The 24468-nt window shown below is 48.4% G+C and overlaps 1 protein-coding gene across 1 annotated transcript in view; it reads right to left on the reverse strand.

Annotated features, from left to right (window-relative positions):
* The window catches only part of FOXO3 (forkhead box O3), an 80394-nt gene extending 57703 nt beyond the window's left edge, over nt 1-22691 (reverse strand). The window contains exon 1 of the mRNA XM_015858632.2: nt 21837-22691. Coding sequence (XP_015714118.1) covers nt 21837-22421 — 585 coding nt within the window. The 5' untranslated portion in view covers nt 22422-22691. The remainder of the gene's footprint in view (nt 1-21836) is intronic.
* Between the last annotated feature and the right edge of the window lie 1777 nt (nt 22692-24468).

Raw genomic sequence — 24468 nt, forward strand, 5'->3', positions numbered from 1 at the left:
CCCGGACTAGCCCCATGTCAAAGTGGCCACTGGGGACCATTTCCAGCAGGAGCTGGAGCCTTAATCCTATTAGGGCCTGACAGGAAAAAGCCTGGCAGTAGGGCCATGACACCAACAGCACTAGGCCACATCCCTGCAGGTGCAAGCTGCAGCCTCCATAGCCTCCTACACAGGCTGTCTGGGTCCCCTTCTACATACCTCAATTTAATAATAAAACTTAAAAATATTTATAAATAAATGAGGAGCAGTGTGTTTAGGGGGAATCACTGAGACTGATGGAGACACTAAGGCCAAGCACTGAGCTTTCACTGAGCCCCGTGCTCCATGCCATGGAATCCCTTCCACCTGAGGGAGGATATCCACAAACCACGTGTTGTGAAGACATAAACATCCTCCATTTTCAAATGGCCTGGTTGGATCACCCCATATGAGGCAACGCTTGCAAGATCACGTACACAGTTGCCTCTAAACCTCTGGATTTAAATTTTGCTGGCCTGACATGCAAGAAGTCAGGAAACCTCCAGAAACAGGCGGTCTCCAAGAAAAATCACTTGCATAACACAGAAGGGGCTGGGGGATGAGAAGAACGCCTTCATTTTTGCTCGTCTTGCAGAACAATGAACAATCTTAATTGCTTCACGAATTAGAGATAATAAGAAAAGAAATATTTACTTCTAAAAGGATGAGGTTTGCTTTCCCCCTGCCAGGTGGCTGGCAAAAAAAATGAAGAAGAGAATTCCTTAAAATGCCCTTGACTCTGGTGTGCCTTGTTGATGGGTCTCACACCAGGGCCTGGGCAGACCCCTGCTCTGGGGTCAAAATGACTGGGGTACAAGCTGTCAGCCCAGCTCCTCCTGGCCCTGGAAACAGGACAGACAGAATAAGCTGTCATGGCAGCCCATGAGAAGAAAAGAGATAGGAGCTAATTATTATTTTGCCATCATAAACCTTCCGGCACTGACTGAATTTCACAGTAATATATATGTTGTTCATTTTAAACACAGAAGGACTCAGGTTCACTAAGGTAAGTGGTAATGGCAGAGTGAAATATTTCCTTGGCTTCAGCTGATAGCACGTAGAGCCAACACCTGGAGAGGAAGCCTAGCCCCAGACAAAAGCTGCTTTAGGACTACACCACTCCAGAAATTTCTGGCTGAACGCAGGAGGATACCTGCATCCTCACTGCCCAAAGCCCGGCCATCACCTCTCCTTTACAAATGCACCACCTCATCTAGTGATTGCCTCACTCCAAGCAAGCACTGTGTAACATTGCTGAAGCTAAGCCTACCCATCCCGTGCTGCTCTGCGTGGTGTCCCACCCCACAGCTGCCAGCAGCACCCAGCCATCCCCCCAAGGTGCAATCTGCTGCTCCAAAGCAGGAGAGTTTCTTATCTGAAGCAGCATCACCTCTGCAGAGGAGCTCGAGAGAGGCATGCAATAAAAATCAGGGTGGTAACTGTAAATAGCCAGGATCTTCTTGGCTGCATGCAGCCCTTTCAGAGCCATAAGGCAAGGCAAGGCTGCTGCCCTAAGGAGCCTGAAATCTATTTTGGACTGATAATGACAGAGCATCACACAAACACTCGTGAAACAAATGGGCACGGAGGTAGAAAAGCCAGGAGCAAAGGGGGAAAAGATCACATTAAAGGATTAAAAGACGAAACAAAAAAACTTTCATCCTCACAAAATCATCAGAGGGTTTTGAGTCCATTCAGTCACGGTATTTTCACACCACCTTTGTTTAGGTAAATAAATCGCTTTCAATAAACTTAGACCTCTCAAGACATTTGTTAAATGCAAGATCAGTGCAGAACACGCAGGTGACAATCTTAATGGTAACTTCTTTCCTCTAGAGAACTTTGTGACTTGCTGCTAAAACAAAACCAGCTTGTGCTTTGTACTGAGGCTGCCTCAAATTGCTCTTTCAGAAGATCTTAAGCTCCAACCTGTGACCCTTTCAGAATCAATCTTCAAAAATCTAAGCAGTAAGACTTGCTAGCTAACAGCCAAAGCAGTTTATATTTACCTAAGAGACAAACGAGGATTTTCTGACCTTGTCTTTCAACAGAAGTGCCAAGAGAGTCCTCAGATATGGCACCAACCACTCCTGCAACCTCCAGAAGGCACCAGACCCTCTGGAAAGCACACTCTGAGCTTTTTGCCTCTCTGCCACTAAAGGAATAAAAACCAAAACTTCAACACGCTTGAAGAACAGAGGAAACACAGCCCCAGCAGTCAGGAAGAACAGCAGGAAAAAGGTGACAAGCTTTTCAAGCTGTAAATGAGCCACTTCAGGAATTGAAGAAGGACCTCCGTGGGATTGTGCCTTAAGAAAAGCAAAACTCCGCACAGAAACAAATAAAAGACTGCATAGACCAAACTGACAGATACTACACCTGCTGCATAGCTTGGCTTCATGCTACAGATCACATCTTCAGCCTTTTAAAAAGGCCTCAGACACTGAGGGAAATGCTTGGGTTAGGTTTGCTTGTGTCAAAAAAAACCCACACATAAAGCGTGGCAATAGGACTCGTGATAGGAAAGAGCCTTTCATTTTCTGAGCATCAGATCAAAATCCCACCCAGGTCAGCTGCTGCTTGCTGTCTGATAGCTGTTAAAAGGCCCCTGTGAAACGAGCTGGCAGTCTTAATCCAGTTTCAAGTGGATTGTGCTTAGATCTCAAGGTGGTAAAAGCTTTAGCAATCAAGCAGACAGGCACATGCCCTTAACGTAAAACTCAGTACAACCAGCACTAATCAGCAGCTGTACAGGAGAAAAGCCAGGGACGGAGAAGAGGCAGGAAATCCAGTTACCCACTCCATTCCTAGAAATGATTCAGCCAGACTGGACTTAAAGCAAATGGGCAGAAGCACAACAAGTAGCTTGTCTTTGTAGCTATGTTTTATGAATAAGTGTTTCTGCTCATGAACCCTTGATCTTTCTTCCCATAAAACGCTGTTGCAAAAGCCAACTCATATTTTCCACATGCACGGAAAAGTATTTGCTACCCATTCAATTCCTTAAACAAACACGCACACTTATTCACCAGTTTTCTCTCTGACCCTCTTTTCATTTATTTATTTATCCTGTGTTTGCTTAGGGTTGCTTTTTTTCCCTTTTCAGGTCTGTCCTTTCAGTATTACAGAATCCTTTCTGCCTGTGCCATAGCCAGCTTTGGGAGGGCAGCACACAGCGTCAGGACGATGCATTAAGAAGTACTGGGAGTTCTGTTTGCAGTTTGCAAATACATTTGAGAATGTTTTTCTTTCCTGCACTCTTGCAGAGCAGTTGACAAGTGAATGAGAAATCACAAAACACATTCTCTGACTTGTAATTAAAAAAAAAAACACAACACAATCCAAAAGCTCTTAAATCCCTTAAAATACAGCAAAGAGGAGCTATGGAAAGGCAGAGTGAAGGGAAAACCTTAGAAATTAGACACATATAGTAACTATGCGTTAGTTTCAAAAATGTTCCTTGAGCTGTTATGTCCAAACACCGGCTTGAAAATTAAGCACTCATCAAAAGTGCAGAAGCCTCCAGCCCATGCAACGCGGCTCTGGCGGCATCGAGCACACACCATGCTGTCACAGAACGTGCTGCTCTGTCCTGTCCTGGTGTGTCAGTAGCATTGCATCACTGCCCGAGAAGCCACACAGCTGCCTCGCTGCCTTGTTTTTTTTTTTGTCTGTGCGATAGCAAATTTCAGCGCAGCAAATATTTGAGCGTGTGCCGAGCACCGGGCAGTTGCAGTACATACCGCTCATCACCCACGCAGAACCCATTTATCACCAACTTCACCACCGTATCCTAATTTTTAGGGCACTTCTTGTTCCCTCTCATAGATACATTTGGAGAAATAACCCTCCCTTTACCGCAGAGATGCCATGATTAAGCTTAAAGACTGGCAGCCATGTTATTGACTGCTGTTATCCCCTTAGGCCTCCAGAATTACTGCTTTCACTGGCCATTATTGGCACGCTGGCAAGATCTGCAGCACCACTGCAAAGGGGCTCTTGGGTGGCCCCATGATCCCCAGCAAACACTGGATTCTGCTAAAAGGCAAATCCCAGCAGCAAGATACGGGCAACTTTTCTCAGTATCAATAGAGACACTGAATTAGGTGGGATCAATGTGCACTCACTGAGCTGCTGAGAAGCAGGCATACATCTGCCACCACACTTAGGTTGCCTACGCTGCTTTCAAAGAACGCTGCCACACAGAGATGAGAATTTTCTTCTTCCAGCTTTACCCACGATTTATCTGCGGCAAACCTGTCAGGTGATGCTCTTGAGGAAGGCAGGGGAAAAAGTCAGAGCTACCCACGCCTGCTGCATACCGCTCCATATTTTAGCCAAGGGCAACAGGGAGCGTGAAAACATCCTACCAAAATTTAGAGAAAACACTGGAGCTACTTTCAAAACAATTTCAAAGATAAAAACCCCCTTCTTCTCTATTTTGGAAGCACAGGAAAGGCCTGCTTGGGGTGAGGTTTCAGGAACAACAAGGTTTCCCAAATGACAGGCACACACAACGCCCTGCAGATCTCTCCAGAGCACCTTCGCTTAATTTTGACAACTAAATGCTTTAGCATAAGACCATCAGCATCGGCTGCGCTTGCAAAGGCTCCAGCTGAAACCTGCCAGCTACATACTTGTTCAGCCAGATTCTTGTTATTATCTTTTCCTTTTCTCTTCACCATGGCAAGAATAACAATTTAATTAGACAGGGCTGGGGGGGGGGAAGGGGGGGAATGACTTAATTTATAACTATAGTGCAATACATTATTTTTAGCTAAAGAACTCTCCGGAAGGAAACAGTGCCCAGACCAATGCTCATGTACAACTTCCTGAATTTGTGATTCAGACCCAAATTTCAGGGACAAGACTAACTTAGTGATCTTTCTGACCTCACAGTACACACGAGTGCCTTGGGTTTGCTGCCTGTGGCTTTGCTGCTTCCTAATCCCAAAGATCTGCAACCCAACAAAGTCCATCAGCCCCAAACCAGCAGCACCTCAGAAAACACAGCCTTTGGAGAAGACAGCAGAAGAACAAGGCTGTCAGCCTCATGCACATCCCAGGGAAACCTGAGGTGGGCCATCTTGTTTGCAAACCAACACTGCTATTGCAGCCTGCCCTGTGCCCTGCTGGGCAGACAACACCCACAAGCTCCAAGCTGCCATTCCACCCTCAGCGGCAGCTCATTTTTTTCTTTTCTATTTTTTTTTAAACCTGAGACTATATTTGACTTTGCTGTCAAGTATTTCAGCGCAGCTGCTATACTCAGGTTCTCCCAAAATACACACAGTAGGTACTGTACTATTGCACATATAAACACCTACCTTCCTACCGCAGCTATTTATGATTAACATAACTTTTCTCCATTTCTGATTTCATTTCCTTTCCTCCAGCCCCACTCTACACTGCAGAGGAGATGCTTTCAAAAACATAATCAGAACCAACTTTTAGCACAAAATACAGAAAATACATTTTTGCCTAGTTAGAAACTTTAAATGTTAAGACTAGTTTTGCTTGTGAGTTACAATTTCAAACAGGAAATTTCCTTTGCCCTTTAATAGTTTAGGGAAAATAAGAGTGAAAGTCAGCAAGCAGGGTAGGGTGATGGAGGGGAACACCTCTCACTCACTTGCTTGGATTTGGACTTGGTGCTGATTTCTGGCCTGGGGTCCTCTGGACACACCACTGAGCAGACACCCTGTGCTTGCAATGCCCTCAGTTTCCCCACCCTCAGCAGGCAGTACGCTATTGGTGTGGCTTTTCTCTTTTAACTGGGATGCTTTGGTTTGTCATGAGGAGATGGGAAGTATTTTACCCTAAAGGGTGTATGGGATTGCCCCTCCAGATCTCTGCAGACTATTCTCTACTTGCTAAGACCAGGCTTGTGACACAGGTGCCTGATCCCACCTCAGGTCCACTAAAAGCTTTTTCTCTGCAGGAAAGAAAGGTGTTTAAAAAACAAAAACAAAACAACAAAACAAAACCCTAACAGCACATTGTAACCCACAATCATGTGATTTTCTTTGTGTTTTTTTCTACCTCCTTTTCACACTATTTTACTGAAAGAAGAATGACCGGTTTACAGTTTGGACACTGGTGTCAAACAAAGCTCTCCTTGATCACCTCATCTCTAACTCATGGCGTGTTAGTGTTAACTCACTCTTGTTACCTCTTCTACCTCCTTCCTACCTTATTATATGCCACACACTAGAAAACACAGAAAGCAAACAAAAACTGCAAAGGGTGCACAGAAAAGCCTCGATGCCGTGAGGATAGAACAGATTTCCCAGTTTACTTTTCCATCTCTTCCCTTCTCTTGTTCCATCAGATGCTAAGCAGCACATACAGCACCTCATAACCACTCATAACCACACAGGCTGACAGTTTTTACCTGGAGTAAGCTTTGCTATGTGATGCGCAGCATGGGAAATCACATCATTTAAACTCCTCCACCCTCCACAGAAATCACAGGGGAAACCTCAGCTAGCAGCCAGCATTTGGACACATGGTTTTCCAACCTACAAACCAACCCGCAGCGTGTCCTGCTGCAGAGATACTTATCTGCACTTCAGATACGTGCATTTGAATTATTTAAGTGTGCAGAAAGCACACGATGTAAAAGAAAATGACTTCCACGCTGCAGAGTCACACGGCAGAACACCCCGCTCCAAAAGCCAAAGCTGCAGCCAGCAGCAGCTGGGGCACGGCAGAAATACTCCAGTAAGTCAGCACTACAGCTCTGCAAAACTGTAAATGATTACAGAATAACACCCTGCAATCAAAGAACAAAATGCGTGCTGTAGATTAATCACTTTCCAAGACTGGAAAGGAAAGATAGGATTGAGAGATAAATCTGGCTGCAGTGTTTATGCAAGCGTATCATGCTCCTTAGGACTGAATGTCCCAGAACGAACAGAGGAAGTAAACAATGTGCCGGCACTCGCAGCCCCAGATACGCCAGCTCGGGCAGGACATCCAACTTTCAGTTATGAAACAACACCTTCACAGCTCTCCCAATTGCTGCCCATACCGCCACTGCCCGGGAAAATCTAAAACAAAGACCCAGCAGATAGAGCCTATGTTCTACCTCGGAGTCCCACGTTCTCCCTCAGGGCCCTCCTGGCATTCCCAGAGGCTCCTAGATCCTCTCACTTGTGTCAGCAGCCTGAGCACAAGCAGGCAGGCAGAGGCTGTGAGTGCTTCTTGTCAGGATTTACTTCTGGATGCACACATCGGTAACTCACATTCTCAGTGTCCCTCCAGCATATAATCACGCTGCTTTTGGCTGCTTTAAGCGCTGCCAGCTTTCATGCATTCCTCGTTTTTGTGTAAACATGTTTACAGTTGTAACTCCTGACTGGCTTTAATACCGCATAGGCATTTTGAGGAAAACCCTACGAGCACTTGAATTAAAGGCAGCGCTTTGACAGGCAATTACAAAGGAAGTAAATAGCAAACAGCCTGGAACAGGGGGGGCTGCATTTCCACAGAGGAAAGTTTTCTGGTGGCTGCAGCCACCATGCAAGCATGAACAAACGCAAACAGTGCCTCAGCTCGATCATCCTGTGAAAAACACCATGCTGTGCTGTGACACAGGCTGAAAAGAAAATGAAGTGACCCCAAAGCTGAAAGATCACACCCAAAGCTGGCTCCGTTCTTTCAGGCCAAAACACGTGGTTGATGGAGCAGGGTCATGGCATATCTCTTGTCCCCTGCAAAGGAGCACACTCAGAAGCCATGAGGTCACAAGTTAAAAGTATCTCAGCACATCGTGTAATGACTGCCCCCATCATCTGAGCACAGCTTGGATCCAGCTCTGGGGTTGCCCAGGTCACGGGGAACTCCTGCCTGCAAATCCCCCCCCCGCCACACACGAATGTTTGGGGTGGGCCTAGGCCACTGCAGCTCACACTGCAGAAGCACTGAGTCCCCACACCACAGTTCACATCCACGTTACAAAAGCTATGACATCTCTGCGTACACAGCTCCCATTGCCACTGCTCAGGAGCACCATGCAGTACCACACAACAATCCCTGATGTTCACAGGGATTCCACACAAACTGCTAACAATTTTCTGAAGATGGAAGTGATATGCAGCACCAGGGTACTTACCACAACAGCACTGCACACAGGGAACCCACATTGCAGAAAGCAGCTATGTAAAGTCCTTCCTCCCAGCAAATACCTGCCTCTGTACTACAGCCAATTAACAATAATCTACAAGACTGATGTAGCTGTAAGAACCCCCTACAGTGAAATCCTGCCAGCGCTGGTAACTGATCCAGCAACGCGTACCAGGTCAATGGCACAGGCATCTCCAATTCTTGGAAACATTACATCCAGTCTAATTCCCTCCCAAGGTCACAACCATCAGAAAATCCCAGTACATTGTGACCCAGAGATCTGTGACTAAACAGCTGTTATCAATAGCCTGGGAAACCCAAGCATGGTGTCTGAAACCTATCAGCTGCTGTGAACCCCTCAGCCTCCCTGGCCTCTATAATAGCCTGCAGAGGAGTGGCAGAGAATCAACTGTAGACTTCTCTTGTAGGAGACCTGCCAGATTTGCTTTTGTACTACTTGCTGCAATGCCTGTTTGTGTGCACTTTATTGCCATGGAAAAAGGCCAGCCTGTTACCTGATTAAAGTTCCATCATAATAAAGTTCAAAACTAGGGGCTCATAAACTGTGTGCTCTGAGCCTAAGTTCTTTGAAAAGTCAATACAGGGTTATTCCCACCGTTATAGAAGCTGGTCTGGCACCAGCTCTGTACTAAGATGTCTCCTGACTATGAAAGAAACCAGGCGATGTTTACCAAAATCATCAAAGAGAAAGCACAAAGTTTGCAGCAGAGGCAGAAGATACAAGGAGCTACATAAGAAAAGGTTATTTTATTTTCTAAACTAAATATGCTGAGTCAGAGGGCACCCAGTAGAGGATGCAGGATATGTACACAGTACTATGGACTGTATACTTTCACATCATATAATCTATGACATATCACATATTATACGACATACATTATCATGAGGAACTTGTAGCACCATCAGCAGGGAAGGAAAAAAGAATCAGGCCCTCATCACAATTATTCCACATTCCACCAAATACAACGAAAGGTTTTCAGAAGCTGATGCTCAATTTCTCCCTCAGCTTTGGTCACAGGCATCAGCAAAAACAATCAACCAAGTGGGGACCACTGGGTAGCTGATAAAATGGGTGATGAGCTTATTCTGACCTTGTGGCTGCCTGTCCTAGTGCAGAAAGGTCAAAGAGGAGCCAGAGAGTGCTCTCAGCCCACAGTCACAACCCAGTCATATGGATGGAAAGCAACCTTCAAGTCTCTCCTAATAAAATCTTGCAATTTTCTGCCCAAAACGGCAAGCATTTTAAGGACTGCTCAGCAAAGCCCTGAAGTGCACCATCTCAGACACTGCTTGCTAGCTGTCTCATTCAGGCCACGCCACAGTAGAGATGCAAATCTCCCTAAGGCTGGATCATCACGTACACCAACGAGCAATCCCTATTTACACAGTATCAGCAGAGTGAATAACACTACCCGAATGACTAAGGATTTGCACACTGACAGCACCAGCACTGCTTACCCAAGGCTGAATTAGTTTAAAAAAATAAACAAAGTTGTAAATTATAGGTGGTGCTGTGAGCCCCACCTACATCTCGCATTGTCCAACACTTCCTATTATAAAACCCTGTTCCCAGTTGCTAATGGCCTTGCAAACCCGAACTTAAAGTATGAATGGAAATAGGGCAAGCAGCACGGCATGGGCAAGACACTGAAAGCAGGAAGTACTGGGACAGGGGAGAAACATGGAACCAGGAGCTGGAAACTTGGCCAGCTGTACGAAGAGCGCTGATCTGAGAGGCAGGGAGGCAAGAGATGACAAGAGGGATGTACAGAGCAGGGTTGGGAAGAGCAAGGAAGGAGTCTGGAACAGGAGGCTGGGGAGGAGAGAGGAGGCTGCAGGGCTGGTGCTCGCTAGGAGCACAGGGGATGCTGGGGAGGTGATGGCACAGAGCAGCAGGCAGGGAAGAATGTATTTCCTTACTGAGAGCGTAGCAACAAGCATGGGGCAGGGCCCACATGGAGAGCATTGGGGATGAACTGCAACCCTGTCACCCCCATGAAGAATGCAACCCATCTTGAAGCTGGGGAAGGACAGTGTGTTGCTAATGATGGTGTCACAGGGAACAAGAGGGGAAATTCCAAATGAGAGAAGCAACTCTAACAATTTCAATTTCTGAGCACTGGCTTTTATATTTAAACATCTTTTGGTGCAGACTTTGGCATAAGTTGAGTATACTGTCACTTAGTACTTCTGTGGAGCATTTCACGGAGCGGTCAGAACAAGCCACACAGGTACTCGTGCAGTCTTGGAGTATCCACAGGAATACTTCAGCTATTCAAGCAACTTAAGTCTGACTTTCCTATTCCCTCTCTACTCCTGGAAAATGGGAAAGGTATGTGACTGCCACTGCTGGCACCTACCTGCCGTGTATCATGTTGCTTCTAGAGAGAACGCTGTGGCCTTGAGCACACCCATCCCTACAAGAGGAATTGGTGCATGGTGACTTGTGAGCGTTTCCCACAGAAAATAAGGAAGCCATCATGTCTCAGCCCTTGCAGAGCTCTAAGAAAGTAACTGTCATCCAAATGAAAATGTCAAACCAGAAACCAGGCACCCGAGACTGGATAAATTTAGTAAGAGGTCATGATTCAACTACAATAGAAGGAAACCCACACTTAATTTCTCCAGCAATTGTTATCATAGTGCTCAAGTAAACTATTCTTCCTTCAGGCTTAGAGTACACCAAATCCACATCATTTCTCAATTTGCTGCTTCCCCCCCACCCCTTTCCTTTAACTAGAGAGCACTGTCACATTACAAGCTTGGTGTGAGTCTCAATAGAAAAAAAATGACAAGAGTAGATCTTGTCATGGTTAAATCCTGACCCAGCTGTTGGAAAAACCCAAAGTGAACATTCCTCCTAGCCAAAACAGTTTTCTTTTCACCACATATACTCTTGGATCCAGTAGCTGCAAGTGACACTACAGCTCATCTTGTCCGAAACGGACAGAGAATCTGACGACACACACACACATTTTGGAGGCTGGTCTGCAGTTCTCTGAATACTCTGCAGCACTGTTGTGCCAATCCCAAATTGCTGCGAGTTTAAGGAGTGTGCCAAACACTTGTCAGAACAAATCCTTCAGGTTTTTAAAGGAAGGGAAGAAAAAGAAGAAAAGGAAGATAGAAAGAAAAAGGAAAAAAAAGGAAAAAAAGAAAAATTGACTACTTTTTTCCTGCTTCCATTTTTCAGCACCATAGGACCAACATTAGCTGTTCAGTTGATAATACCGCTCTTTATTTGAAGTTATTTTTCTCCTTTCACCACCCACATTCATCTGGGACTTATTCAGTATTATTCTGCCTGACACTGGTCCAAAACAGCAAACAATTTCAGTAACTACACAATAAGCAGAGCAGATCCTAACAGAGGCACTTCATCATCCAAGAATCCCCTTATGTAACATCCAGCTCCATACTGAAAATAACGTGGAAAAACTTGCAACGAGGAGGTTAGGTAGAGTCATGTCTTTAGCACGACTTCTCCCTGTGACCAGGACTGAATTTTACAAGCAAGGAAACACTTCTGTACTTTGGCCTTCTGTCTCCAGAAAGAGGTGGAGATTTATGCCCTTTCTGCTTCTAAATTAGACTTCTTCAGTGCCCCATTTTATATTCTTCCTGACAGGTCCCTATTTTGTATTTAAAAACCTGCTGTCATCGTGCTGCATAGCAAAATACCTTCCCGGATGAAAGAGGAAAAACTCATGCCATAGAGTGAAGAGGCGAGAGGTAACTCCTCAGTTCAGACTGCGTGGCTGAAACACCTCACCCAGCAACACAGTCATTTCCAGCAGGCTTTGATAAAATGGTAATTCACTGTCCAGAAAAGTCAACAACATTAACCATATTACACTGAGAAAGTCAAAATAGGTCATTCAAACAGCATTATTCCCCCCTCCTTTCAAACATAATGCAAAGTGTTTAAGTAGTCTCTCTCTTGCAATTAGCATCGCCTTTGCTTCCTCGGTGCCCAAAACACACTGGCCTCACAGAGCTGCCCTTACCACGATCCTCACCATCATTACTTCTCAGCAAACACAACAGGCTGAAATCCTTCATCAACCCCAACCACCGCCTTAACCCATGGCTTCCCAGCTTCTGCCCTATCACCCTAGACCACAGCCACCTCTCCCTGAAGGACAGAACAGCTGCTGCCCAGAGAAGCCTTACGAAGGTGGGCTGCAAGGATCTCCCCAGGGAACGGTGGGTGAGAGAGAGCTTTCCTGGATGTGAGAAGTCTGACATATGTTTCCAGTGCATTTTAATTTAGAAAAATGTTGGAAAGATTTTATTTATGTTTCTAATTAGGTAAACAGTATGCTTCCTCCACCTGCTCCAAGCTACCCCACCAGGCCCGGTACACATCAGATGCTGACAAACACACGTCAGGTTGATTTCCTTCCCACTGCTAGTTCTCAGTGCCCTTCCTCCTCCAAACCCCCCATGCCATTACCTTATGGCACAAATGCTTTCCTTTTCAACGTAAAATGGCCTTGCAATTGATATCCAAATATCTTTGTAAGCATGCAGCTCCCTTTCTGGAAGCCTGAAAAACAGCTCTTCATAAGAGATTTTTCCCCTATCTCAAGTGTGCAAACCTCCTTGTACCTTTTAATCAAAAACATTTTCACCACGCAGGAACTAGGTTGTAAGAGCAGCGGGCCAAGAAATAAACCAGCTTGGGAAAGCCAAGAATCACACAGTCACCATAATGATGGAAATAATAGCACTGGGTTTAGGGGTTTCAGCTGCTAAACAAACGAAGCTGGATATCTCTGGCCCAAGCCATTCAGAGCTCTGACACCATTTCCATTTTCAAATCTAAGACTTCAGATGCAGCCTACTTATCTGGGTCACATATATGGTTCAGGCTGTGCAAAAGTAGAAGCTGCTTGCACAAGATTCCCAAAACACTCAAGATCTCTTGCAGGTTCTCAGTAGCAGCATCACTCTTGGTGTCAAGGCTATTATCCTCCAAAGGCATTGCTTGAACAGCTGCCTCCTTCCACAGGAGGTGATGAATACTTAAAGAACCACCATTCATGCTGAAACCTGACATAGCAGACAAACGGTTTTGAGTTCTCTGGTACAGTGAAGCTTTTAAACCTAACAGATCATGTTGCACAAAACAAGGACACCAGCTTCAGGAGTCTCAGCTTACGCTGCATCTCAGGACATGACTTGAACCAGCACCGCCAACTCTTATAAATTCCTGGAAAAAAAAAACGTTCTGAACATTTGCTAAGGCCCAGGGTTTTGAAGAGCAAATAAGTTATAGGCTTTCAGGAAACCACATCACTGTTCTCACAGCAAAACCAATCAGCAAAAAAAGGCGATAACGTGAGAGTCAGTGAAAGCCTCACACAAAGACACTCTTTGTTTAGCAGCGTTCTCGCTTATCAGGAGCCAATTTTATGTACTAAGCATATCTAGAACTTTATATGTGAAACTGATAAATCCTCCATCAAGTACGAGCAAATATATTTGCCCAAGATAGGGTTCACTACCTAACTTCACCAATACCCACAAAGTCGCGCACTGTTGATGTGGATTTGGTCCCACGTTTCAAGGTACATTTACATTGTAGATTTTATATGAGAAGGTAGGGCTACCTTTGGTTGTAAACCACCTTTGGAAAGCCGAAATATCTATCTGAAGAGCCAGCATGGAGAATAAGAATAAAACACAGAAGATTTAAAGAGTGCCAGCATATAGCTGGTGAAGATACCAAGATAATATGGTCATAGAATAGCTTTGGTTGGAAGGGACTTCAAAGTACTTCCAATCCCCATATTCTGGACTCAGCCCATATTCTAGACTTGATAAAGTAAATATGACACTGGAGAGCATGTCTTAAAATTATTTATTTAAGATAATGTTTTTTTACTCTTTTTCAGTCTGTTTCAGAAAAAAAATAAATTGAGAAAGCACTAATTTATATTGACAAATAATCTTACCAGTTTCATTGCTGGCTCTTTAGATTAGGAAAGTGTTCCATATTAGAGTATTACCAGGTAATGAAAATGCTTATAAATAGAACTTTATTTACTTAAGTGCAGGCAACGCTGTTACTAACACTGCCTGGCCTCACACAGTCCTCAGGGGGAGCCCAGTTCCAACTGCAGCCAGGGCTATAAGCAGCGCTGGCTCCATTCTTACTGACACTGATGAAATACATGCTGGCACTGCAGGGGAGCCCTGCTTGGAAAGCCCCATCATGCTGCTCTGATGTGGCCTTATGCAGGGACAGGAATCAGGCCCTGCTTTCATCTGCCCCTGCTGCACCCATGCAAAATGATTTGCATCCCCTCTACAACTGCTCCGCAGCACCCCAAGGCAAGACACACGTGAGCCTGTGTTGTGGTGCACCCCTACCTGCCCTCCCACAGCAGGCTGAGCCCTGTCCTCCCAGCCTCCTCCTTTATCTGCTGTCCTCCCACCCATCTGGGGCCACGATAAGCAGATGCCACCTCCCTGCCGACACACTGGCACCCAGCCCAGCTCTTCTCTTTGGCTCATCACATGGCTGGGGAACCAACAAACCAACCACAAACTTTCTTCCTCAGACTGTGCTGCGCACATCTGTTGGTCACAACTCCAGATGTCTCCGCAGACCCAGACAGAGCTGGAGGCCTGAAAAAAAACCCAGGGCGCATGCCTGTCTGAAGTGCCACAAGGCCGGGGTGTGAGCAAGCAAAATGTAAAGCATGAAGGTAGCCTCAGTGGTGCCAGCAGGCTAAACCCACACCTTTGGCAACTCTCTTCCATCCCCTCCTAATTCCACAGCTCCCACATGGGTTTTGTCAGCAGACCTCAGCACAGACCCACCCTCCACCTGGGCAGAGGCTACAGGGACACAGTGGCATGACTCGGTGATTCACCCCACTGAAACATGCCCACTGGCCCCAGGATGCGTCACAGCCCAGGATGATGGCACAGATAAGAGCTCCACACCCTCAGCAGCAGCTTCCTGCTTCCAATTTAGTGCTGTCCAGGATGGCATGGGCTACAGAGGCATCGACACAAGGTGCTTCCATCCACCTCACCTTCACTGCCCTCAGCCATCCTCCCGTGCCTCCCTCACACTCACCAAGCACCAGCCCCACCTGCAAGGGAGAAATTAAATGAAACACAAGTGGGGAAAAAAAAAGAGAACAGAATACCTTGGCAAATGAATGTGTTCAAGTGAGAACACTGCATTTCATAATGTACTCGCAAGTACATTACATGTTTTGATCAAGCAAGTAATTAATTCCATTCGTTACTGCAAGTATGTTATAAGAACCCATCTTCACATCTATCCGTACAAATCTCCAGAAAGGCATTTTTTTTCTAACAGTGAAACTGTACAAAGGAGTCTTATTTCAGTAGAAATCTTTAAATAGCCTTTATTTTTAAATCAGCTCTAGGGAACAGATTAAGAAAATTGCACCAACAAGCAAAGTTCAGGTAGGATGCATGCACAGTATTACCAATGAGACACCAGTGCTGTTAACTCCTGACCTGCCTCCAAGCCTGCAAACAGAGCTACAAGCACATCAGCTATTACCCTTAAGACAAGGTAGCTGATTGAGACAGTAAGACTTCACCCACCGTTGCTGAAGGCCACGCTCCACTCCAGTGGCAGCCAGCTCTCACTGGCTGCAGGAATCTAGAAGTAAGCCCTGCATACAAAGCTGAAGGAGCCCTCCCTGCAGGGCACCCCCAGCTTCTACCACAGACCTGCAGAGCTGAGCTCTTCCCACACACGGGGCTGGGACTGCATCACTGCAGTCCTCCAGGTTTCTGCATGACCACAGAAAGGAAAATCCCAAGTTCCGTGGAACAAAATGAAGCCTCTGTTGTTTCACTTACTACACTTTGCACTCTCGGTCTGTGGTTTAAGTGCTTAGAAAGAGTTGCTCCCCAGAACACAATGTTCTTTGCTCCGAGTCAACACTCAAGGTGTCCTTATTAAGGCACTTGTTGTAACTGTCATGTAAGGGCCACCTCCGGGATTTCTGGATCCCTGTCAGCAGCCATTTAACTGTTCCCTGCCTTAAGCTTCCCACACACCCTCCCAAAGACTTGGTCTTATCTCCACTTTTCCTTCTTGTGATCCAGACCTCCAGAAAATTGTCCACACCAGGCAGAGCTTCTGAAGAGACAGTGGGTCCTCCCTGGGGCTCACAGACACAGCACTGCAGCAAGTTCCTCCTGTTTCTCCGGGTAAGCTCTCATCCACTGATACTCCTCAGTGTTGAGGCTCCAATGGCCTATCAGGTCTACAGCAGCATGCAGAGTTGAGTTTTGGCAAACTGAGAATCAGAGCTCTTCCTTCTTCTCCCTCAACCAGAGAAGCAAGAGCTGCATCTACCACTAGCAAAAAACACTTGGAAACACACCAAACTGCTTGGAAAGCTAAGCCAATGTCAAATAAACATTACATACACATGGCTGAGGAGTTAGGGGCTGTCAGCGTTGCAATAGTATCCCATCACATGCAGCTGAAGCACAAGAAAGCTGGCACAGCCACAAAAGAAAGCATGGGTAACCCATCCTGGTTTTGTCTGAAGCAAGTCAGAACAAAACATCTCACTCCGAAGGAAAATCCCCCTTCTGTAGACAAGCCACTTTTTAATAATAAGTGCTAAATGGACTATTCAAGCAGGTAATTAATGTTAATTAACATATGTCAGGCCATAAATTGGTTAAACGTACCTCATTTTCCAAGCTTAGTGTGTGGCAATGCGCAGGAAATTGTAGTAAAGAACAGTCCAAGTTTGTAGAAGTATATAAAAAAAACACAAAAAGTGAATAGAAGGCTAAGCTAAATCCTCACTTAACTCACAATGTGCTGAGTCAGCACTACTGAAAACTGAATGATGGTGCACATTGCTTCAACGTTTTATCTTTGCTACTGAACCGCTGTGCTGTGCATATGTTGTCATCACCAAGAAAAGCCACATCAAATAAAACCCAGCAGCTCCTTCGGCGCCGCACTACCAGCAGGCTCCACGCTCTCTATAGGACATGACCCCAAGAAGTGCTGCTGGGACTGGGGCTCCTTTCCCACGTGAGCTTGGGAATGGCAGCATTTGGGTGCTCAAGGCTCACCCTCCTGCAGGGAGATCAAGCCTTGAAACCTTGAGGGCTGTATACCTTTAAAGGTAATGTAGGGCTGCTATTTTACAGCCTTACAACCTTTTTCCGTGACAGAGATAGCAGGAAAGCTTTTCCAAAAGTGGGAGAGAAAAGAGAATGTGCAGGGTTTTAGTCTGAACAGCAACTTGCACTTGGGAGCACTTTTGGTTTCTCCGCTAGCAAGATGCCACCACACAACAACCCACTGTAATTGCACTGCAAGCACAAAGCAAACATCACAAAGACTTTCAATGCCACCACAGAAAGAGCTGGCTTCTCAAAGCTTGCAGGGCACCTTTAGGAAGCTGCCACCTACAGAAATCACCTGGCTGCTTATCCTGAGATACCCCTTGCTCCCAGTAGTCCCTTCTTGCACGACCATTTCAGGTAACCTGATGTTTTTAAAGAGCACAGGAATGCTGATTCCAGCACTTCCCAAGCAAGCCTACCTGGCCACGATGCTATTCTGCAACATTCGCTGGAGAACCCCTTGTCTAAGTTTATCAGAACTCGTGACTCTACCTACAGCTGATGACGCTCACAAAGGCAATGTGCTCATATCAGCATTTTTCAGGTCCTTAAGCAGAAGTGCTCCTCACTGAGGCACTGCAGGGGGAAACAGCAGCACCTCTCAGGGGCTGCCCAATACCTCCTTCTCCTCTCACAGCTGTTTCCTACCTGTACAAGCAGGGGAAAGAAAATGAGATCTCTGGTAAATGCTTCCAATACAAAATAATAATGTGCACTAGCATCTACACATGACTTCCACAGTCAAGTTCAAAAACAGATCATTTATTACTTTGATGCTAAAGTACACTCCTCTTCGATGCGAGCAGCTTGTTACCTAACATTTGGGGCTGGAATTCTGCATCTGTTTCACTCAGCATGAAATTCACTTACAAACGTTACTGAGCATTTTGCTAAACTACAAGCGTAAGGCTTTGATCAGGTAAGGTGCTTAAGCAGTAAATTTAAGGACACGAGTAATCCCAGCGAAGTCCCAAGGAACCCTCCACGTGCTTAAACCCACGGCTGCTTCACTGGATCAAAAATAATCAGACTACAGTTTGCAGCCTAAGCCTTTCTGCGTGGACAAATAAGGCAGCTCAAAATTAGGGGAAAAAAGTAAAAAAATAATAGAAGGATTGGAAAAAAAAAAAAAATACCAGTGCCAGCAATTTACTGGGAAACATGGTTTTGTTTTTAACAAAAAGAGCACCAGGAAAACAAAGGTAAAGCAAATTTCAGTTTTATGCTGCTGCTCCTAATAAAACAGCAATTTGCTATTCTGAGGAGGAAGAAGTAAGAACAGAGCGCAGAGTTGCTTCCTTCCCACATCCTTTGCAAAAAGATGATCAAGAACGTCCCACACATCTTTGTATCAGCATCTGGCTACCAGATTTAGGCTTGTGCCTACATCACTGGTAAATTTCCTCAATAATCAGAATACCTGTGCGTTCATCACACTGGAGGAATTGCAGCGCTTCAGCACACATCAGTCAATAAAAGGTAATGAAAGAGGCAGAGTTTGCATACGAAGTCTCCAAAAATCTACCCCCCAAAGTAAAGAAGCCAGCAGATAGTATTTATCCTTCATGACGAAGATGCAACAGTGTAAAAACAAGCGCAACAGGTGTAAAACAAACGGGCTTCTGGTATAAAGCCAAACCTAAGCGAGTTAGCTGTGCCAATATTCAGGAGTTACTGGTACCTGCATACGAGGGACCCATTCACAGCCCTGCAATACAGCTCAGCAGAGAGGAGAGCAGTCCCCCTAGTGTACTCTTCCTGCAGAAAAGGCTGTGTTTTGCAAGAGAGTGCTACGAGAAATTACAAAATAGAGTTATAGGAAACGATACGGGAGCACTTCAACATGTTGCAGTGAAACCAGGCACCTACGCTATAGGCACAAACTGAGAGCGCTGCTTTGGTTTTCTGCTTCAGGATTATTGAGGAAAGTGAGTTGAAACATTATTTTTCCAAGTATTTAGCAAGCAGCACAGAAGCTCTGCAATCGCAGGCTGCAGATAGGGTAACAGATGCCTGAATTCAGGAGCACACACATACGAACCATCGAGGAACTGCATGGAGGTGCGTGCAATACTCCTACACCACGCTGCCAGCCGACACCTTTCCCCCAGCTCCAGCAATAAGAAATTTAAACGCTGACTTCCCACAGCAATCCCAGGCAGTCAGCAAATAAGGGAGCACACACCTAACCCCTCTCGGGCCATCCAGCAGGCTGGACTGACAGTAGTATGGGGCTGGCATCCTGCTGGCACTGGGGCAGGCTGGAGCTGTGTGCATGGGGTGAGCCTTATCGGAGTTAGCGGAAGCGTAATATATGTCTTCCTAACCACATCTGAAACATTCACTTCTGCTTTAATGGCCGAGGCAAAAATAATAATAACGTGTAGTCGAACGATAGTCGCAACTTTAATTTATAGCTCTTAAAATAATTGTTTGGAGGAGTGTAATCCCAGCTATGCATACGGATTATGGTCTTCACCGCATCTCACTGGGAACAGCATTAAAATTTCATGTATAATAATACCTAGGATATCAAAACAAGGTATCGGCTTCCCTTTATTTAAAACGACACTTTTCCCCCCTCAAGGCTGGAGAAGAATATTGTTAAGTGTGCCTGCAGCCTTCTAAAATAAACCTGGTTATGTGAAATTAAGATGAAGTCCGTCTGATACAGAGTTATTTTTCTGTTCACTTAAAATCTTAGGTTAAAACCTGAAAAAAAGCCCGGTGTGAGATGCTGACCTTACCTCCTGAAGAGTTGTGTTCACTACCTGAGAAGGAAACAGAGATGATAACATATAATGTGCGTGAGCACCGGGAGGCTAAGATGGAGTCCCTGTTTAAGAGTAGTGCCTCTGTACAAACTCACTTACTTTCAAAGTAGCTGAAATATCCCTCTTCCTAATACATACACAGGGACTGAAGTGGCCCCTGCTCTGCTCGGCAGCCCGTGGTCAGCTCCTGGCCTCCCTTAACCCTGCATCTCACTGCCTGAGCACGGCCCAACATGCTTCTGTGCCGATAAAGGTCACCCTAAAGGCTGCAGAGGGGCTTCTGAGCTAAACCGTATGAAAGAAATCCCAAGGGATCCAAGTTTTTAACACTGTAATTAGCTCCAAGTACCAGCTAATGCTGCTCAGGAAAGGAATCAATATCAAATTAACAGGCTAAGTTGTCAGAAAAAATAGTGACTGTATTAAGCACGCTGATCAATGCGAGCACTTGGTGCTATGGGCCGGGTCCTGCTGCTGAGGCAATGGGGAGCTCTGCCACCACATTCAGCTCAAGCAGCACAGCCCTGCTGCCTGCCCTTTGGAACAGTGATAGGGAGTTCACTGAAAATTCAACACAGCTGATAAAGGAGCAGCGTTTGCCACAGCAGCTGGCAGCGAGAGCCTCGGCTCAGTGTGCAGTACCTACTGAGCCGAGGCTGGCACCATGAGAATTTAACCCTTTGCCATACTCCATGATCACCCTCACACAACAGCCGGTGCAGCTCAGCTCCAACACTGCAGAGTACGTGGGTTTCAGAGCCCTGCCCCACATTAGCTATGCCCCAATAAACTTTGTGCTCCTGTTTTCCTGAGCCTGAGGTATGGCATCCCAACGCTTCCCCCACAGCACTCCACTTGGAACCTAGCAGCACGTCAGTCCTACTCCAGAACTACGGGGTGAGGCAGAGCTGCCAACAATGCAGCCAGAGCTGCTTCAACCCGCAGTATTCCTGACTGGTTCACGCACAGGTTAACCCTGATGCAAGGCAGGGAGAATCGAAGTAGAAACCAAACCTCCCTGTAGCACAAGGAAACTTCCTGCACACATGCCCTCAACAGCCCCATCCCTTAGCAGCAGCTGCGATGCCCCACACACCCCAGTAACGTTCTGCAGCAGCACCCACAGATCTGTATGGCCGCATGTCAGCTCCAAAGGGCCGACAGCCGGCCATGGGAACAAGCCCAAAGCAAGTGGGTCAGGCAGTGCCCACCTCACACCCCATTTACACTGGGTAAGCATTGCCGGGTTGTATGGGTGCAGGGCCTCTCTCTGCCAGGCTGGGTCCGTCAGCAACACAGTAGCGACCTCAGCGCAGCCTGCCGTGCTGTAAGCTGCTATCACCCCAACGGGCACGATAGATGGATGGGGTAAGTGAGGGGCACACAGGCTGGCAGCACCAAGCCATCACTCTCGCAAACCCTGTCATCTCCATATGAAAACGGAGCTTTGGGCTTCTCTCCACCACCTTTAGGAACGGCAGAGCTGGCAGTTGCTGGAGGAAAACGCAAGTCAATCTACATGTGAGCTTTGGGCTGGCACCGCACGAGAGCAACTCCGCTTATTTCTGTTGCGAGTTACAAGGTCCCTACAACTTGTACAAAATAAAAAGCCTTTAAGAACACCGTCTCCTGCCTTCCCTGCTCGTCCCCCTGCACCAGCCGGCGGCCGAGCGGCGAAAGTCCCATCCCTTCCCATCCTCGTCCCCTACGCTGCGGTCAGCCGGCAGCCCGTCCCCTCACCTTCCATCCGGCCGAGCTGTTGCTGTCGCCCTTATCCTTGAAGTAGGGCACGCACCGCACCATCCAGTCGTAGATCTGCGACAGGGTGAGCCGCTTCTCGGGGGAGCTCTCGATGGCGTGGGTGATGAGGTCGGCGTACGAGAGGTTGCCCCACGCGTTGCGCCGCGACGAGCACTTCCTCGGCGCCGCCGCCGCGGGGCCGCCGCCGCTCAGCCCCCCGCCGCCCGCCGCCGTGGCCGCTCCTCCCGGCGCCGGCCCGGGCCCCTCCGGGCCGCCTCCGGGCACGGGGACCGGCGGCCGCGCCGCCTCCTCGGGGCCGCCGGCGGCCGCCGCTTCGCCTCCCACGGGGGCCGCGCCGCCGACGGCCATGGCCGCGCCGCCCCCCTCCTCGTCGTCGTCCTCCTCCTCGGGGATCATGGAGGCGGCGTCGGCGGCCGGCTCGCCGGCGGGCTTGGCGGGGCTGGCCTGCAGTTCGGGCCTCTGCAGCGGCCAGGTGCAGGAGCGGGGGCGGCTCTGCGGCTCGAACTCGGGGTCCAGCTCCACGTCCAGGGGCGAGAGCGGCCCGGGGGGCGACGCCTCTGCCATCTCGGCCTCCCTCGGGGGCGGCTGCGGCGGCGGCGGGGCGCTGCGACGGGGCGGGCGGCCGCCGGCCCCGCTCCTCCTCCGCCGCCGCCTGCTCGGTGCCGCCGGGAGCCTAGCGGGCGGGCATGCCGCTCCCCGCGGGCACGGAGCGAACGGGCGAAGCCGGCGAAAACAACGAACGGAGAGCGAAAAACGCGATTCAATCGGGCGGAGCGCCGGAGCGCGGTGCCGGGGTGCGCTCGGCGCCGCGAGTGTGCGTTTGTTTATGTTTCTTCACTCCATGCGGGCTCTCCGGCTGCGTCCGCGCCGTACCTGGCCGTGGGGGCCGGCGAGCACCTTCCCTTCCTCGGGGGGTCCTGCGCTCGTCCCGGGGAGGCACCGAGGAGTCCGTCCTTCTTCGGGACGCCCCGAGGGGAGCGTGGATCCCTGCGCGCTGATCGCCGTCACTTCGCCTTGCCCCCAAACACAGCGGCACCTCCTCGCCAGAAGAAAGGAAAAAAAAAATAACAACACCACAAAAAACCCACAACGTAATAATAACGATAGAAATCCTTTCTCTCACGGGGGAAAAAGCGAGCACGAGAGGGACGGATCGGCGCTCCTCCAACAGGTCCGGGAGCTTTAAGCCCTCCCTCGGGCTGCCGAAGCGAATGGGTTTTGTTCCAGCAGCACCGCCGCGCTCGTAACCTCGGCGCTCATAACCTCCGTGCTCCTGCCGCTGCCATCTTGACAGTTCCCTCCGCTCCAGTCACCGAAAAACCGCGGCCGGGGAGCGGTGGGGACAGAGCCGACGACCGCCCCCAGGCCAGCGGAAAGGCGAAGCCCAGCGCCCGGCAGCGGCGGTGCTGGTGTTGGCGATACAGCCGCTCCTGCCGCTGCGCGGCTCCGCTCCGCCCGCTCTGCGCCCGGGGCTCGGCGGAGCCTTCCCTTTAAAGGCGACGCGGGGGGAGGCGGCGAGGCGAGCGGCCCGGCTGCCGCAGCCCGCCCCAGCTGCCCGTGGCCCTGCCGGCCGCCAGTTGGCACGTCCCTCCTCCTCCTCGCCACAACACAAAGTTATAGCCGCGCGCACACAGCCGCAACCTAACCCAACGCAACGCAGCGCCCGCCCACGGGCGGGGCCCAGCGGGGCCTCCCACACAGGGCGGGGAGACGGGAGCGGAGCGCGGCCGGGCCCCTGCGCCCCTCCGCCGGGGGGAGCGGGGACGGTGGTACAGTGTCGTTGCATGTCCGCCCGTGTATCCTCTTGGATTTAAGCAACATGGGTGATTTCACTACTCCATACGCTGAGTTTGTGTCACGTTCGCCCGATCTGCTGCCTAATCCCACCTGCAGGTAGCTCTGCTTGTCGCAGTGGAGCAATAGCGCGCCTCCTAACTGGGCTGTGAATTGTGCGTACAAGTTATTCTTGTGTTACCTCCGGAGTCCAGTTTTGGTCCTGTTTTTGGTGCCGTGTTCAGGCAGCAGGGTGGAGAACACTCAGCCGATGCCCACGTGAAGGCCATCACCCCACTGTGTTCTCCACCCCTGACGGAAGGGCCTCAGAAGCTTGAGGATGTTGCTAATGACAGGTTGGGTAAAGGGGTGACCCACAAACCAGGAGCACGGCACTCTCAACAGCTCTTGCCTGGCTTTATGTCAGCCTCAGCCACGGACCAGAATCAGTACAAAACGTGTCGACTCAGGTGTGCTTCTGAAGCGTTTCCACGCAGAATTACTGTCTAGATCAAAGACCACGCAAGGCTGTGAGTGATGAGGCTTCCTCAAACACCACGAGGAGCCCAAGCAGGCCAGCTGCTGGCTGCCACCAACACCAAAGCCTTCCCCAAACCTGGCCGTGCTTGGGGGCAGCGTTTCCTCAGTTGCCAAGGTTCCACGCCGCACAGTTCCATACCACGCTTTGACCTTGGGCTGGGTTTCAAGCTGAAGTTCTAGTCCTAAATGATATTATCATCTTCGTTTATTTATTTAATTGGCATTGCATTGCTGCACAGGCACTGCCATTACGGCTCATTGTGCTAGGTGAAGGCCCCGCACGTGGTCAGAAATGCTC

Source organism: Coturnix japonica, chromosome 3, assembly GCF_001577835.2.
Source record: "Coturnix japonica isolate 7356 chromosome 3, Coturnix japonica 2.1, whole genome shotgun sequence".
NCBI classification, from domain to species: domain Eukaryota; kingdom Metazoa; phylum Chordata; class Aves; order Galliformes; family Phasianidae; genus Coturnix; species Coturnix japonica.